Genomic DNA, 19,285 nt, shown 5'->3' on the forward strand with positions numbered 1-19,285 from the left:
TAATATCAGTCCACTATTACAACATGCTAGTAGTGTTATAAATATTGCTGCTGCTCGGGTGGTCTGATCACCCTTCATTTGACTTTAATGTATTCCAATGTCTCCAGCTAAAGACGCATGCACTCCTGATTGATATTGTCTTTAGCATAGGCAGAAGGGAGGAGAATCAAAACATATGCTGCCGCCATGTTGCCATTGTCATTTCATTGCTTTGCACTATTTAAATATTTTAGCACACATTGTCAAGATCCGCACTACCCGTTACAGTATGATGGCAATCAGGTTTTCATCACTGCGGGCTTAACAGGGTACTGCTTCCTTCGTCTTCTTTTTCTCCTGCCAGTGTGCACATATCTGAGAGGCTTATTTCACGTTTTCTAACAAGATGAGTCTCCACGGGGAAATCCTACTTTCTCAGGCAAACAAATTAAATAGGCTCCAAATCATTCACTTTCCCGGCTTCTTTGGAGCTGCACTTTTAGAACACTAATAGAAGATTTACGAACACAAATGTTATTATTTGTAAATGAACCCTGCACTACGAATGAACCATTACCATATTAACACGTGTTTCAGTGCAGGTGCTTATCTTCTCCTGTACTGTGTGTTGTTTAGTCCTCGCTTTGTTTTTGATTCAATCATTTCAGTATCAAACAGTTTGTGTGTCTTTGAGAAACGACTGATACGCACTTTTAAAACAAACACTCGGCAAATAATACATATATGCAAGTGTGTATGATATTTAACATGAAAGAGTAAAGATAGACGGTCTGATTTAACATCTGTTTTAGATGTCAGAGCCATCACTACTTCCTCCTGGGGGAAGCAAACATAAGACACATAATCAATACCTTTTGCAAATTTAATAACACGGATTTTCGCTCCTGAGTACATGTCAGGTTCAATCTGAGATCTGAACTATGTCTTTGCCCCACGAATGATCGGTTCCCCAATCACTCTCGCCTTAAATATTCAATCCAGTGAGTTTCTCGTGCAATTAATTTCCTCCATTCTGAGCGGTTTGGAGTGACGGGTAAACCAGAGGGAGCCTTCTCTATTACCAGTCCCCTCCTTAAGTTAGCTGTTTACACTGTTTAAACTCCCTGGGGGGGGGGGGGGGGGGGGGATGGATATGAGGAATCATGTCTCTGTTTGATTTTGCACAGTGGTGCCTGTCAGAGAACCTGAGGTGAGGAGCTCAGGGGGGATAAATAAGCATTATATACAAAACAACGACTAATAAAAGTGGAGATGTTTCCAACGAGTTGAATTCACCTGTGTGATGAACTCAGATTGACTGGAATTACTTATAGACCTAGAAAGTAAGACTGTCATGATGTTGATTTCCTTAACCTTGCTTCTCCACTGATATGAGTGAAGTGTACCATCTCCTGTCCAACATGGTGAAAGACACCGGCTCTGAGGCCTACTTCCTGTCAGTCCTTCAACACCTTTTGCTCATCAGGAATGACTACTACATCAGGTTGGTTCTGTTTAAATGCCTCTTATTGATGGATGACCTTGTGGTGCTCTACTGTATGGCAGTGTGCTTGGGTAGTCTCCTTGTTTTTTTTAACACTATACAGCATTCTGAACACATTTCTTTACTTTACAGGAAATCTTTATTGCCTCTTTGGGCCTATTTGTTTGGCTATGACAACATAAAAGTAAAAGCCCAGTAGAAATGTTATATAACAGTACTGTTTGTCACTTACCTAGAACCGTTTCCTGTGAAAGGCAAAATCTATCAGCTCGGCTCTCTTTTTCATTAATTTGGTTCAACTTTAAGCTCCGTTGTCTGAGAGGAGAAACATAGTCTTACAGTCAGGTGAAACATAGACTTAAACATAAAACACGTACTATATAAAACATACTACTACTAACAACTACATCAACATTTTTGCAATAATTAAGTCATTTTAAACTGTTTCCTTGCCATTCTACTCATCAATTGAACGGCATATATGTAAGTCACTGGGCAGGAAGTCCACCATTCCTCCCAATGGAGTGACACTGATGAATTCACTGCTGTGTCAGACGCTTTTTTGCCGAAATAAGACACGTTAGAAGACGAAGGGAGGATGCAAGGAAGATGAATTAGACCATAGACAAGTTGCTGTTCCCTTAGAGTTATGAATAATGTATTCCACATCTATTCGTAGTGAGTGAGATATAGAATTCACATTAACTAGCTAGTACAGCTCCACGTACGTCCACCTCGGCTCCAGTGTCCATGTACCCCTCTGTGAGCCGGCAATAACAAGCGATCAGTACCAGTGCTCATAAAAAAACGAAAAAATATGATTTAGAAATATTTTTTTCCCATCCCACCTCCCACCACAAATGCAAGGACAAACACACACACACACACACACACACACACACACACACACACACACACACACACACACACACACACACACACACACACATTAAAGCCAAGAATTCACTCTGACTGAGGCGTTTTATTCCCCATCCATCAACGGTGTGTGATTGAGGATGATGAAAGATGCCGTACTACAGTAAATGAAGCTATTTCCAATAGAATCTTTCTATCTTTTTTCATTGTTGACCATCTTTCCATGTCGTAGCCAAAACTGCATGAATGTGGATGCGTCTGAGCTCAAAATATTCTGCCTCCAGTAAATAATTATGTTGTTTTGATCCTTGTTTGTATTGGAATTGATAACATATGGGGGTGCCTTGATTTCTGTGTGAAATAATGATCTCCATTAAATGATAATTAATTGAATAGTATAATAAGCATTCTAATAATGCAAAGGTCTACGGTGGACAAATGGCTGAAGTGCTCTGCCTACTGTCATTAGTCGTAACGCAACATTAGTTGTTGCGCTCCCCTCTGGGGCTCGGGTTTATTTTTGATAATTAATCTCTCACTGCAAGCCTAATGAATGGGAGCACATCAAACCCACCCAGTAAATGTAGAGCAGATCTGCTCTGTTGCAGACTAGTGATATGGGGATTACACTGGTTATGTGGAGCAGAGCTGGATCAAGTGGCTGGGGATGCGCTGAACTGCGAGCTATCATTGGAAGAAATGAAGGTGCCAAAGTAAAAAAGCCGAGGTGGGGAATGATGCAGGGGACACATGCTAGCTTCTGGAGCCCGGCCCTGCCCACTGTAGAGGGGCCTGACAGTTCTGGGTCACTGTCTCCGTCTCTTGTTATCTCCACCCAGCCCCTATCTGCTTGGTAGTGGCGGAGGAGGATGGAGGACGGAGGGAAAATAGGGCGGCTTATTGAGATAATAATGTGGTGTACATCGGTGACAGTTGTAAGCCTAGTGCCACAGTGCTTAAGCCATGCAGGGCGATGTGTGAGCTTTCACTAGCTTGTTCCAATCATGAGTGGGCGAATCCGCCAGCTCCAGCTCAATGTATGGCATTTCATGCTTTCAAAAACAGTGCACCTAAATGCTGATTTATTCTTATTTGCTTTGGCTCCGAATTCTTTCATATTTCTGTTCATAACGTGATACGGCCTGTCCACCCACAAGGTACCAACGGAACATAGCCTTTGAATTTATGAGCAATCGTAAGAGTCACAGCCTTGGAAATAAACTTTATTCCATTGAATGTTTATAATAAGAAGTTGCTGTCTGTCACGCTCATTTCTACCACCGACACATATTTCAATACATCTGGTATTACAGAAAATGAACCCACGTGACAACTGATGCTTTGCCCACAGCTCTGCCTGCTTAAATTACATTTAAGTCACATTAGTGCGCCTTCCTTTAATGCCTCCATGCAGAGACATCAGGGAGGCCGGCTTTGATCAGACATGAGTTCCTTATCTGCATCAAAGTTCTCATAAAACCTCCTCTGAATCTCTGAATTTCAACTATTACCATCAATTGTGCCATCTCGAACTGCAGAATATTTATCATGCATTATTTCACCAAACATCTAGTGTTAACGATTTCATCTTCCTGATGCAAAATTATGTATAACAGGAGTTTGTTTTTAGCAACATAATATGTGTAAACTAAAGACACATCCTCTACCACTGGAAGGATGTTTGGATTGCTGTCCTGCATCTTTGTGCTTTGGGACTCACAGAAGCACATAGCTTCTCCTCTGTGCCCACTAGAACACTATTTGCTATTTTAAAAAGAGATGAAAGGAGTTGTTGTGATTATTGAATCAGGAGGCGGTCCCTTATCCAGTTGCTGTTTACTGTATTCTTCCTACTAGTTATACATTCATAACGCTCCACCCCTATCCCACATTTCATGCGTACCAGAATTACGCTTGCCCAGCCGTTTGCACACACGTTGCAAGGGTTAGTTGGTCACACCCGCAAGCACGTGCACGTGGAATTTGCATCATGTGTCATTGTTGCTCCTGGAATTGCTCTTTTATAATTGCATTAGGGTATTATTCATGAGCATCATTAAGGGTTAATTTTCCACATCTCGTACCACAGTTCAAATCTCAACTTCCAATTTACAATAAATGGAGCTTGAGTCCTTAAAGGAATTTCTTTTTTCAAAAAGTTGGTTATTTTTGTGAATTTAATCATCGATTTCTGGTCGATTTCGTGCTTAGGATATAATTATTTCTCAGGATGGAGTTCAGCTTAAGTTGCCATTGTATTTACTAAATGTCACTCGCAATTAAAGTTGGTAGCGTTACTGAGACAAAGGTCACATACCAAACCTGTGCGGCGGAATGGGACTCAGCCACGCTGCTCGACAACACCGAGCACTCAGTCACACTCCTAACTGCCTGACATGTTTCCCCGGTCATTGTGCTTTCAATTACAAACATTACGCTGATTAGATTTACATTTCAGTTTTTATGGTTGCTCTAATTGGCAAAGATGATTGCAAATTAGGCAAGAGGGCAAGCGTAGCCTTGGCTACCGTCTGTCACCTTGAAACGGACAGACTAACACAGACCTGGGCTCTGTGTACCCATTAATCTGTTAATTTCATGATCGGGGTGAAGCAAGTGATCAAATTTAATAGGGCGCCTATTTTCTCCAGCCGCTCCCTTTTTTGACTTGGCATTTTGTGACCTCTAGCTCGGATAAGGGAATAATTTTATGGTTAATTAGCCCTGTAGAATTTGCGTCAGTCATATTTTTCTGTGCCTTGTCTAATTGTTCTGCTTTATGTTTTTCTGACCCCTCAGGCCTCAGTATTACAAGGTGATTGAAGAATGCGTGTCTCAGGTCGTCCTGCATCGTAATGGGATGGACCCTGACTTTGGCTACAGTAAAAGACTGGACGTGGACTTCACCCATCTGATTGGTACTTTATGAATGACTTCACATCTCCTCCCTCATTGTTTTAACACACGTGTCGGTCTAAAATGTGCAATAAATCCACATCTTAATATCTTAAAATAAGGTTGAGGTAATTAACAATAAATGTTCATATTCTGCAATCACCATAAACACATTTCTTTTCTTCTTTGTGCAACAGGAGGCATGATGGAAATGTGTCGGTACCTTATAGTCATTCTCATTATCCTCCCAGAGCCTCCTGAGCTTCTTCTGACAAACACCTGCAGTGTCTCGACAATTATTGACGAACAACACACAGACTCAAATGACACACTCAAATGAATTCAGCTAGTTCAGAATCATTTTCCTCAGTTCTCAGCCGTGTTCCTGGAGTCAGAGAAAAAAAACATCTATTTACACTGCATTGCTAATGGAGAATGTCTCTTTCAAACAGATAAAATAAATAACTATCACCACGTTTCTGTCTCTCACTGTGGTGTCACTGACAGTTCTGGAACTTGCCAACAAAGGGTCATTAAAAGTTTCTAAACCTATCCCCAGTTAAATGATGCAGCATTGAATAAGTTTTGTCACTCACTTCACTGGGATTTATAAAAAAAAAGAAAAGAAAATAACAAGGATTTGTTTTGTTTAATTCAGACCAACCACATAGAGGCCACATCCACATTCCACCCTTTTTTCTTTTCTGGTTTTTTTTTTTGCCTTCACATTCACATAACGGTGCTGCTTCTTGATAATTATTTGGGAAAATGTCTTCTGCGATGTGTGATCTAACAGTAATTCACACTACAACATTGCACATTCACTCTCTTCCAGATGATTATTGTTATATGTGATTTGAAATTTGATACTCATAAAACTGAAATACACAGAAGTTTTGGAACACATTTGAGTAAAATTGAAATTTCGTTTTTTTTTTTTTTTTTTTTTTGTCTTGTTCAAATAATACTGTACATCCATAAGCAACTTTTACGTGATGGTTTCCTTCCTATTTAGGGACTTTGTCATCAAGAATAACAATATAATAATAATAAGTGAAGAGGGGAAATATTAGCACATCTGCATTCGCCAAGAGTTCTTCCAACAGCAGATACTTCTATTAATTTTTTTAAATTTATTGAATTATTCAGTGACTTTGGCATTTCATCACAAGCATCTATTTAAAACAACCTTCAAACAGAGTCTTATACAGTACATGCCCACGGATGACATGAAGCACCTCATCGGAAAATATATAGTTAGAAACTTTAAAAAGTATGTAATACTTGACTGCTAAATCTTAAAAATGCCGACATAAATGACTCATTTGCAGGGCTGGTTTTCCTTCTCAAAACACACTTGGCATTCTTAGGTTGGGGGAAATGCTCCCATGAACTACACCATTTGTTTAGACTTTCTTAAGTCGTAAACATCTCCCAGATCTCACAGATGCAGAATAAATGTTTCCATGCGTTTAGGTTCTAATATACTTAGTCAAACAAGTCCCGGGTCTAATTGAAAATCTCACACGAGGAGCTAATGATGCACAGCGCACCTCTGGAGTATCTGATGACTGTGGCTTTTTCGTCTTGCAGATCAGTGTGTGGATAAAGCCAAAGTTGAAGAGAGTGAGCAGAAGGCTGCGGAGTATTCCAAAAAGGTGAGACATTAATCACTCCCAACAGTCCCCTCGGTTGGCCGGCTCCCATCAGGAAAGTTTTTCCTCCTTCCGAGCCTCCCAGACAAGCTATTGATTTTCCATGCCCTGATCAATACCTGGGTGTGACGCTACATGATCCGTATCAGCATTACAAGAATCAATGCCAATGTTCTGATGTATACTTATTTGTGCACGGCGCTGCGACAGATTTAAGTTAGTTGTGCCGGCTCTTTGAATACAGTTGTGCATTTCAAGCTGGTTTCTCTCTTTGTCTCACATTTACGTTTAATGGAGCCTCATTGATTGAGTGTGTTGAAAGAAATAAACTAACTGCCAACTTAAACCCTTCTATTTAAGTGTATCTTAAGGAGCCTCACTCCCACTGTCTGGCAATGCCAAAGGGGGTCCTGGATGTTTTTTTCTTAAGTCCTGTCCCACCACGCACCCTGCTGGGACGGTGAAATCATTGAAGTGACATGGTTTGGTTTCTGCAAAGGTTAGATCCATCAACATACATGAAAGCCAGGCCTGAAACAAAGACAAAGGACAACGGGGCTCTAGGGCCGTGAGAGCTATGAATAGAAATTGGCCAGAGAGTGTAAGATGACATGTTTTGGTGTCTGTTGATGTGCCCTGTGGCAATTCTCTGGAGACACCAGTGCCTCTCACCAACCTGTGTGCGTTTGTGTGTGTGTGTGTGTGTTTACATGTGTCCCATATGTGCACATAGATATACTTGTGTCTCTTTTCTTGCAGTTTGATGAGGAGTTCAGCGCACGGCAGGAGGCCCAGGCCGAGTCTCAAAAGCAGGAAGAGCGAATCAAAGAGCTGGAGGGGAAGATCCAGGCTCTTGAGTCCCAGGTAAATCCATAAAGAGCACCCGCTACTCTGCAAAACAATGTTACATTCACCCAGAGATCCTTTATATTGTATTTTTTCCCCCAAAAAAGTATGAATAGGAAGATAGTGGAAATTGTCTAGACACTATTCATCAGTTTTGAAGTGAAAAGAAAAACACGTCATACGAACTCATACCAAATAAGAGTGTTTGTCTTAAGACCATAGCGATGAGAAGTAATGGCTCCACTTGAAAAAGAGATGATTTGGTCAGGATACCTTTCCACCTCGCTTATAGATGCGCTGCTGCTGTAAGTGGGAGTTATCATCCATGCAAGAACATTTGATTTAATAAAGAGTCAATCACCTTCTTAAGTTGTAGCTCTTTATATGGACGGATTGCTCTATTGAAGCTTTTCCTATGTAATTCTATCATCACGGAGATGGATTGCGTTTCTTTTCTCGCTCTCTACATCATTTCTTCCCAGGCAAAACCCTCCATTTTGAGTACCGAAAATGACTGCTATTTCCCCCTTAACCCAATTCCCGATACTTTAGTACTGCCTTGGGACAAAAGGGCAGTTTGCTTTCCTGCTTAGGGAATTTAATATAAACCAGGATTGAAAGATGGTATAGCTACATTTATACCGGAGATTGCTTTTCCTTTCAAACATTCATGTCTGGTTGCTTAGGTTGGCACTCCCTGTCTGATAAACGGCACCTGCATAGCTGGTCCAAGCATCACTGTTACTTCAGTCCTCCAGCAATCATTTTTCATGTCGACAACAAATGCTGTTATTTAGTCCCAACTTTGTAGACTGTTGTTCTCGCCCAAGTCACACAGTGTTTTTCTCCTTAGAGAACTATAGGGCTGCAACATGAATCCAATATTAATTTAAATCAAGATTTTGCCCTCCCACAATCCGATGAACATATTTTTTTATATTGTTTAATATGCGCGCAAGAGGAGTCAGCAAGGTGTTTTGGTAGCAGGAAAGAAAGAGGCACAACACGCCATTGTAAGCTCTGTTTATTCAAATATGAACGCGCAATACATTATGTCCTTATATTCAATGAATAATCGTAAAAATTGGATTGTCACTGTCGAACAAAATAATGGTGATTACGTTTAGGCCATAATCGTGCAGCCCTACTTAGAATTTATTTGTGTGTCACTCTTCATATGGCTAAGTGCTGTCTCACCACTTGTTACCTGCACGGTTCATCACTCACTCTATGCCTGATGAATGCCTGCCTATTTTAATAAGACCACCAGAATCTATAGCTCCTCTCCACCCGCTCGCCCTGTTTCTCCTTTGCTCGCTCCTTCCACCTTATGTCAGGGAAGAATGCACCAGCCCGTCTTACCTTTGCTTGCCCTCGTTCCCTTGTTGGGGCTTTTTATGTTATGTTTTTTTTTTTTTTCTCCCCACATTACACGCCTTCCCCTCACCCTCCCCTGGCAGGTCTCTGTCTTTTGAAGACTGACCGACTGTGGTGCATTAACAGGTAGTGTAGAGCCGAGGAACCCTGGAGAGTCGAGCCCTCTCTTCCTCTGTTTGTCTGAATGCTCCTTCAAAGAGCCTTTACTGCCGGAGAGCCACACATCAACAGACATTAACCTCAGCAGGGAAATATGTAATTTGTTTGGTATAAATGTGGCCATAAGGACTTTAGAATGTCCCCTATGCATCTTGACAGCACATAAATAACACTTATGCACTAAAGGGATATCCTACTGAGCATAAATAAACTTTGCTTTAAATGTGGATATTTTTAATTGTTTGGGTTTATGGAAAGTGCAGTTAATTTGCACTGGCCCCACATATGAATTTATTCTTAATTAGACTTGATTGTTGGGCTGTAAGGGCTTAATTTAAAAAAAAAAAGGAATCTTCTAATATATGCAAGTTCTGTAATAACAATTTAGTTACCCCCTGGTTTTTTATGCGAGCAGGTGTTCACACAGACATTCGATTGCCACCTCAGGCAACGAGCAAAACAACAGTGTCATCCTCTCCGACCGCTGGGATCCTTCTGCTCGGGGATGACTCGGCTGAACGGGTGTGTTTTGCAACCTAATCCACATTTGACACAGTGTCGAAGAAGACCATTAGCCGCGCGAGCGCAGAAACCTTTAAATCAACGTTGCACTTTCAGTTTGTCCATCAGAGTTCCTGCGTGATCGCTGTCGTTTTGACGCTATGTCGCTATGAATGAAGCGGGGAGCTAACCCTAACCTTTCATCTCCCAGACAGAATTCCTGTCAGCGAATGCAACATATGCATGCCTGAGTCGCTTCCTCTTCTTCTTCACCTTGTTTGCAAACCAACACATTTAATGAGAGTCTTTGTCTGGGACCTTTGACATTGGAACAAGCTGCCTGTTTGATGCGCCTGTTTGATTAGCCCCCCCCCCCCGTTTGAGTTGAGTGGAGGTTCTGCCTGTAAACATCAACAAAGGACAAGTGAATCACAACAAGTGGAAAATCATCCATCCTTCCCAGAACCTTTTTTGCAGACATTCAAGGCAAAACGGGGGAAGGAAGGTATTCATTGAATTGGCTCTGTATGTGATGAATAATGTAGCACTGCAGTGGTACATTGGAGCACTCTGCGGCATCCCATTAATAGGTTTTAACAACCTGGCGGTCTTGTAGCTGACCCAGCTTGGCCCCGAGAGGAGCGGGGGGTGTAGTGGACCACTTTCTCTCTCTTTTTTCTGCCAAGCTGTCTTCCGCCACGGCTGATTATGGAATTTGACTCAACTGACAATGACAGCAAAACTCACAATTTGTGTCAGCATTGTAATGTGTACTTTGCTGTCATGAGATGGAGGCAAAGAGAAGAATTCACCGTCAAATTCACCGTCATTCAAATGTGTCATACATGCTTTCTTACATTAACAGCCTTACCAGAAAATGGTGGTCGAAAGAGCCGGACTTCTCAGGCAAACGACTATTATACCTGCTGAACATCTCTGAGGCCTTTTCTTTGAAACTGAAACATCTCTAAGCCCCTAACTTTCTTATCCCCGAGGATGAAAGATAAAACAAAACTCTTCTTTGCTTTACATATTGCACTTTACTACCATTTTAGTAAATTCTTTCACAATGGTAGTTCTTTTTAAGTCGCCCTACTAAAAGTTCCCATCTCCTTTTCCATTATGGACATTAAATATTCAGCTCTCCACAGTTCATAGGAAGAGGTGTTCCGTAGGAATGACGCCATCAAATAATGCGTTTCAGTTGCTGTACACTACGCTCCCCTCGTTTTTGTTTTTCCTCAGCAAGGTCGCACAGAGAGAAATATCAAAGCAAAATGGGCACACTTCAAAATGAAGACTGCAGTGCAAAATCAGCGCCCATCACGGATCTAAGAGTGTTAAGTTGAAATGTGTTTTCCCATGCCAAAAGAAGAAGAAAAGGGGGGGATTGAAGAAGGTTTTGAAGGTGCACCGACTGTCAGCGGTGCGGTGCCTTGTTCCTTTCATGTTGCAGTCAGTGCTCCACACTGATGCTCTTTTGATGGTGGATTACAGTTAGTTTCAGGTGTAAAAAGTACAGTACACTCTGCCTTTTGCACATCCATGAGCTCATTCAGACAAAATGGGAATATAACACTGTTTGCCATTAACTGTTCAAGGGACATCTTCTCTCCCCCTGCTCGCCTCTTTTTCTGACTTGTTTTGTGTTTGGTGTGAGTACTGTGGTGTACTAGTGTTCTTCCTCTCCGTCTGTCTAACCCACTCCCTGTTTGTGCCTCTATGTTGCCCTCTGTGTCTGTTGTGGGCATGTGTTCCCATGGTGTGTGTCTGTGGTGTCTGTGTGTGTGTGTGTGTGTGTGTGTGTGTTGTACAGTTAACTATTGAACAAGACAAGCTCAAAGAGGCTCAGAGACTCATCAGGGAATCTGAAGCCAAGGTGGGTGTCCTCTTTGCATGCGCGGCCCTTGACATAATCTCACATTTAATCACCTGCAAATCCAAGTTGCATATTAAATGAATTGGATTGTGGTGCTTGGAATCTTTAGTTGGAGAAAAAAAACAAAAACGCTCAAACTGATTATTGGATTGATCTGTCCGATCTGTCCTTGTCTCTGCATGCACGTCCCACTCCATAATATACATTTCATTCCTTTTTACTTTATCTGCAATGATATATTGTGGTTTCTTTCGACAAATGTACTTATTGTAAGTTGTTTTGGACAAAAGCGTCTGCTAAATGCCCTAAATGTAAATGTAATTCCAAAGGTTTGTCCTGAATCTGACATGCAAAACACTCTTAAAGAAGAAATACCTTCATTCAGTTATGATGAATTATATGTTAAACTATAGAGCCGTTTTTAGCTCAACACATCTCCTGCTTGTTTAATGTGATTTCCATAAGTAAACACTTTGTGATTGAATTCCTCTATCGGAGATGAGATTAGGGCATTGATTTAATCACATCACATTCAGAGTTGATTACCTGCCACGTTGACCTCCCAATTGAGTCCAGATGACTATGAATCAGAATTGGATGGGTTAGATTTCATATTAACCCGGTTTCCCCCTATACACAGAGCTCCAGATGGACTCTGCAAAAGCCAAAACACATCAAAAAGACCTTAACAAGCTGGCGAGAAACACGAGCAACATCTTAGAAATCAACCCATAAGATAGGGAAATAGTATTTCTACATGGCTCAGTAGGTAGAGATTGTGCATTTTGTCTCACATAATCACATATTGTATTCATACAATGTTCTTAAACTACTGGTAATTGTGAGATCAAATGGCAGATATCATGTAAGTCAAAATGCACAATTGTTATACACTTTACAACATATGGATCACTTTTCATTCAATGTTTGTTTTTGTAGCTGAGCGTGAAGAAGCCCGTGGAGGTGGTATTGGATCCCAAGGGTTCTGTGAAACACTGGTTATTATTGGGTAGAAGAGAGAGAGGGAGAGGGAGAGAGAGATAAATACTCGGAGGGAAACCACTGTACTCTAATTTAGCACGTAATTTGCTTCCATTCTCTTATTAATCATAAACGAGGAAACGGGCCACGGAGGTCTTAAGATTGACAAACGTAATCGTTGGATGTGGATTTTCAGTGAAGGGCTCTGGGCGATCTGTGTAAGAAGCTCCTTGCAGAACACCTTTCAAAAAATGGCCCTTATAAACAATCCACTAATGTAACGAAACACAACGTAATGTCTTTTAACTATGAAGTCAATCACATTGTGAGCACACAATCAAGTGACTGGAGCAAAAAAAGAATTGGTTTTGGAAATGAGAAGTGGAAGTGTTTTTTGGTTAGAGCTGGCATCTAATCAGCTTCAAAGATCAAACGGATCAAACCCTGTCTGAGAGCGGGTGTCTGTAATTGTTGTATTTGCATAACTTTTTTTTTCTCTTAAACATTTTTCCATTGGTGTTTCCACTGACTACCTGTGTATGTGGTTGGCATGATAGGGCCGACATGTCAGAGGACTTAAAGACTCTGTCTTATCAGTCTGGGCTCTAATTACATCCCTGTCTACTGTTTAATAGCCTGCCATTGTGAGGACTCATGAAGGAAATTTGATGGGAAAGCAACATTCTTATCTTTTCTAAATTAAAACAGTAGTTGGTCATGTTTTTCTCCAACATCTTGCTGAGTCTTTGCATTCATATCCACAGAGATTAATGAACACAATAAGCCAAGCCTTCACACTACTACTCTCCATACAAAGCAGGTCATCGTGTAAATATTAATTGTGATTCCAATGGGAAAGTACAATCAAACTGCAGCCGATTTGGCTTTTTTTTTTTTGGCTGTGTGATTGATAATTACGGATTCATCTGCTTTTATGATTTCAGTTTTGAGACTCGTTTGACACAATTGCACATTTTGGACACGCAAATAAATAAATCCAAATTGTTATTGTGATTCAATTAATTAATTGCTTTGGGGAATCATTACAAGATATTACAACGGCGTATTAGGGCCACTGTAGGAAAAAAAAAGCGGTAGCTTTCACTTGTTGTCATAGCAACGGCAAACATCCGGGTCAAGCAATGTGTTTACTACCTCTATGTCCTACCGCTAGCTTAGCCAAACCACCCGATCAACAAACACCTATAAGATGACAATTTGGCCCATGTAAAATTAATCAACAATAACCATCAACAGCCATCACCCTAAGGACCTTAGCAAAGCGTTGTCACATGTTGGGATGGATTAATTAGAAAGGCAAAAGTGACATTCATGGGAAGTTAGCTAGCATTAATGCCGGTTGTTAGCATCGTAATAAACTAGCAAAATTGCCACTTTAAACTAGCGAATTAGCTAGTTTTAAAGTCGCAAATTTGCCCCTTTATTTTTTTTCTACAGTGGCCCTAATATGCCGTCGTAAGATATTCCAGTTTTATACAAGTGTATTTTATTTTTGCCTGTAAAGTTCAGCTTATAGATCTGCATGTGCATTTTCCTCACAATTAAGTAAGTATGCTTAATGGTGTTTTCCAATTTGTACCTGAGCAGTTTCTCATGTTTTTTCCATAAATGGATTTGCTGTTAATACCATTGAGTGCAGACAAAACAGGAGATATGCCAAATAATTGAAGGAGAGTAGAGTTTAAGTTCAACTTTACAATTCCATTAATTTCTCCTAATATAGACCTGATGTCATATGTACAGTAAAAAAAGTACTAAATGCAAGCATATTTTTCTAACCCAGCAGGTGTACAAGGACTTGCTCACGTGAAAATAACGTGTGAAATTCTAAAACAAATATAAAAAAAAAATATATATATAATTTTGATCTGCAGATCTACATATAGTGAGAAGAAACCAAACGAAAAGCTGCATTTTACTTTTCCTCCGGCGTCAGTCGACTTGGGATTCACACAAATGGTTGCTAAACTTTTGATCATGATCTCTTTGGCTGGTGACATCTTGAAAGCAGCAGAGGCCGTGACCTCCTCATGTGGTCTGAACTCGGAAGCCCTTCCACCAAACCTAGTAATCCTTGTTATTGACACACACACCCTGCCCTCTGCCCACAGTCAAAGCTCATGGCCAGTTACTAAGAAACTGAAATTGTGCAGGCGGTAAATTGTTGATTTTCACACACAAAAATGCCTCCTCATCGGCACGCAAAAAATATGCCTGGCTTTTTCCCATTACTGACACAGATCGATGTTTAGATTAAAGCAAAGGGCATGTGTGGTCCATCATTAACATCTCCCCCCTGTATTTGCAGATTGCAGCGGGTCCAACTGTGACTGGGGCACCACCTCCACCACCCCTGCCCGGGGGTGCAGCAGCTCCACCTCCTCCTCCACCACCTCCCCCCCCACCTCCACCTGGTGGCGGCCCTCCTCCTCCTCCTCCCCCTCCTCCCCTCCCTGGTCATGCTGGCATTCCACCACCGCCTCCACCACCTCCTCCCCCCGGTGGAGGACCTCCACCTCCCCCCCCGCCACCTGGGTGTGGGCCGCCACCTCCACCTTTCCTCCGGGGACCGGGCGGGGCCCCACCACCTCCTGCATTGCCTGTCATCAAGCTGCCTTATGGACTGGAGGCCAAGAAGACCTACAAACCTGAAACCGTGATGAAGAGGGTGAACTGGACCAAGGTATAGTAACCCTGAACTCCTCATTCACTGCAACACATTCTCATGTTGGCTGATAATATTGGTGGTTTGAGACTGTACCGGCAATATTCTTCCACTGACAGATTATAACTCTTTCAAATCACATCTGCAAACGGTTAGTGCTGGTTTTAGAGAATTTCTGAAGTAAGCCTAGACAATAAAAGTGATGGAAAGTTGAAGATCCAGACAAAAAGGTGCTCTATACAAATGAACTTTAGTGTTGCAATCTAGTCAAGCAACTGTTCAGCCCAAAGCCAAACTATACCACACACTGCACCCATTTCAAAGGATTCAACAGTAAACAGTTTTCATTGCCCAAATGTCCTTGGATATGCACAATTAGCATAATTGAATGAAGACTGGGCTGTGTAAGGTTCCATCACATTTGAATACAATTTCAAGGGGACATTCTCTGGTGTGTGGGCTCTATTTTACCATAGATAATTTATCCAATGTCTCAGGAGTTAGAATTAATTTAATGGTTCTTTGCCAACGCGTCTGTGACCTTTCATCTTTGTCTTCCATTTCAGCAACCTAAACATTGAACTAGTTCTTTTCACATCATGTTAGTGCTGCATATTATATGTCAATTGTTTTAGTGGAAAAATAGCTATATATTGTAAAGACATTTTGAATGTGGCTTTTCAGTGTGTTTAAGGCCATCACATAGCAGTTATCTCTTTAATTTTTTATTTTTATTTTCCAAACAAGTAGAAAAATGGGAAATATTTTCGTTTCTGTAGTATATTTATCCAACAACAGGCCACAAAATGACTCCACTAAATGAGAGAACAAAACGTTGGAATGCAAGTCAATGCTGACTTGCATTGTAAACAGCGAGGTACAGTTTGAATTACTGTCACCTCAAGGACTCTTTAAAATGCCATCTATGCAAATGCTCCTGCGTGTGGGTGTTTGTGTTTCGAGAGGTAGCATTATTAATAGTTTCAGTATGAAACAGTAAGAAAAAAAGCTATTTCGTTTTTGGTTTCTCAATACCGAGTCCGAGTGGGGCTGTTTGTGGTTTGTGATATTTGAGACATTATGTGCAGGTGCATTGACCTTGCCACCACAGGAATTGTTGCTTGGTGATGCAAATTAAATTCATAACCACCTGTGGAAAAACAATCTGCGTCTCTTGTGTCGATTAATTGGGACAAGAATCGTCTGTCTTCTCTATGTGCAGCAGATGGAATTATGGGAGAGCCAGGAGCAACTTTGCTTTGGTTGTATGAAGAAGGAAAAGGAAATAAATTTTGGTATTTTTTGTACCTCTTTTCAACATACCTCATATGGATTTGATAAAGAGGAGACCATGGGGGCTGCCATAATTAAAAGTATGCAATTATTCCTGGACAGTGGGGTTTCACATTTAGCCATGCGGACCACTCAAAGTTCATGATTTGTTCAATCACACACGACTCACAAACACAATCCGAGATAAATGCATACCGATTTACTGTAGCTACAGTAACATATTCACACTCAGTTGGGGACACTTTTAAATTGAGGGGGGAAAAAGTATAATTACTTTGACATTTTCAATTACGAGCCAGGTCCTCCAGTGGAGCCAGGGCTGTGGTGGCAGTGATTTCCTAGTCGGTAGCGGCCGCACACGACACTCACATGGGGAAAGAGCGGCTCGTGCACACGTTGGGAAATGTCAGCTTTGTTTAAAGTGCTGAGAGCATTTTAAATCAAGTTATCTTTCCCCCCTGTATGTCAGTGGACAGTGATTCCCACAGAAAGTCATTAGTGAAGATTAAATATGGGACTGTATTTAATATAATATATTTTGACTTTGAAAAACTGAAATACTGATAGTATCGTTGTCAGGATATATGGATTCCTCTCAAAAAAGACCATATGATCGAATTCAATTAATAATTTCTGTATACATATGCCAGACCAAGGGGCTACATGGATGCAATGGGATGATGCAAGTAACTTTAGGTTCAGCGTACCATGAGACTTAAACACCTCCCAAACAAAGTGATGACATCCTTATTCTGCTCCCATAGGAAACATCAAGACTCCAGGCTGAATGTTAAGTAATGGAAAATCATCAATACATTCTCACCAGCCATGCATTCGTTACATTGGCTGTCCCGAATGCATTTGTCTGGTCGCCCAATGCTGTTTTTAATCAATGTCAGAGTGTATTATTGCACACCTGATGCCTAGTTATTATGTTATTTTTCCATGTCAGTATGTCCATCTTCGTCAGTTATCTTAGATGCACAGGTTAGAAAAGGCCCTTGCTTTCTATGATTTTAGCAGACAACTTTATACACATTATCACTCATCACCATTGGAAACAGTTTTGTTTTTGTTTTGCCAAGACAGGGGCATCTTTTGTAGCTAATCATGTTTTAATAACTAGGTGAGATATTCCTGTCACATCTTGTGGTGTTACACAGGGTAGTTTGGGAATTATACATGCCTCAATAATGATCTTCTCCAACACACACACACACACACACACACACACACACACACACTCACACACACACACACACACACACACACACACACACACACACACACACACACACACACACACACACACACACACACACACACACACAAAATACAATGATGTGTGTGAATATATCTTACATTTTTGTTGGTACAAATGCATTTGGAGTAGGCCTTTAAGCATTCTGTGTCTAATCCTTCAGTTTACACCCCCTACTGTAAGAGATACAATGCTATATTTATCTTGGATTCAGGACCTTAAATTACTTAAATGGGCTGTGACTACCAGCTGGGTTAGATTGTTTTGTGCCATGTGCCTTGACTACATTAGCAAACTAGAAGTTCAAACACTTTGCAGTTTCTAAAATAATCCTTCATCAGGGTTGTTTCAGGTTGTATTGCTGTCCAACTCAAGTTGTTAGGTTGTTCAACATTACTTTTGCTTAGTCTGAGCTTTAAATTTTGTTTAAAAAAAAAAAACAAGGCTTCCTTTCTCAAGGCTCTAAGAGTGAACTCGTTGAGTTTAAAAAAAAAAAAACATGCTTCTGTATTTGCCTTGTACAAAATGAGGCTATTCTTGCGTACATTTTGAAAATAATTTCAAGTTTATTTGGACTGCACAATATTGCACATAATTAAAAGTTATTTTAGGAGTAATAGAATAGTAGATAAAACACATGAAGGCCACCACACACACTCACACGCACACTCACACACACACACACACACACACACACACACACACACACACACACACACACACACACACTCACACATACATAGTGTGTTCATATGTTGGATGTGTGACCTCTCCACATTGTGCTTTTTTCTCATTTAATATGAGGCTGAATTCATACATAGACGGTAGATTTTAGAAATAAATAACTGTACAATAAAACAAATAAATGGAGTAGCCTTGCAGTATCTAACGTAGTTTGTCATGTTTCATTATGTCATTTAGATTTTTCTTTTACTCGTCTGAGCGATCTGCACAAAACATCCAATGCCCTTGCACACTTTAGAAAATGCAGAGAGTACGTTTTGAGTCCTGAATAACTGAATCAATACTACATATTTTAGATATTTTAAATGTATTAATTTTATTGGAAGGCCTTTTAAAGTCTGCAGAGCAGAAACATGATTTATTATTATTATTAGTATGATTAGTATTATTGTTTTCGTTGTTAGTAATAGTTGTAGTAGTGATGTTGTTGCAGAAGGTGTAGCAGGGGTTTTGATATTACAAATAAATCGTATCGTCATTTAATTCTGTGCTACATTTGGTGAGTCACCACTTTGCCTGAATCGGACTGAATCGCGGCCTGATTGAGGGAGACATATTTAGATATAGACTGCTGTCCAGGGCTTTGAGGTGGTGGTATGAAAGCAGAAAAGAGTAATCAGTCAATCAATCATTAATGACCACACTACCA

General features: G+C 40.7%; 1 protein-coding gene across 2 annotated transcripts in view; it reads left to right on the top strand.

The window, feature by feature from the left end:
- diaph2 (diaphanous-related formin 2) overlaps positions 1–19,285 on the top strand; it is a 352,630-nt gene that overhangs the window by 120,738 nt on the left and 212,607 nt on the right. Inside the window, exons 14-19 of one of the 2 annotated variants that reach the window (XM_084010082.1) lie at positions 1,367–1,483; positions 5,159–5,277; positions 6,848–6,912; positions 7,669–7,773; positions 11,609–11,671; positions 14,982–15,356. In XM_084010082.1, the coding sequence (XP_083866208.1) occupies positions 1,367–1,483; positions 5,159–5,277; positions 6,848–6,912; positions 7,669–7,773; positions 11,609–11,671; positions 14,982–15,356 (844 nt within the window). The remainder of the gene's footprint in view (positions 1–1,366; positions 1,484–5,158; positions 5,278–6,847; positions 6,913–7,668; positions 7,774–11,608; positions 11,672–14,981; positions 15,357–19,285) is intronic. The other variant, XM_084010083.1, reaches the window with a different exon arrangement.

Source organism: Eutrigla gurnardus, assembly GCF_963514095.1.
Source record: "Eutrigla gurnardus genome assembly, chromosome: 5".
NCBI classification, from domain to species: domain Eukaryota; kingdom Metazoa; phylum Chordata; class Actinopteri; order Perciformes; family Triglidae; genus Eutrigla; species Eutrigla gurnardus.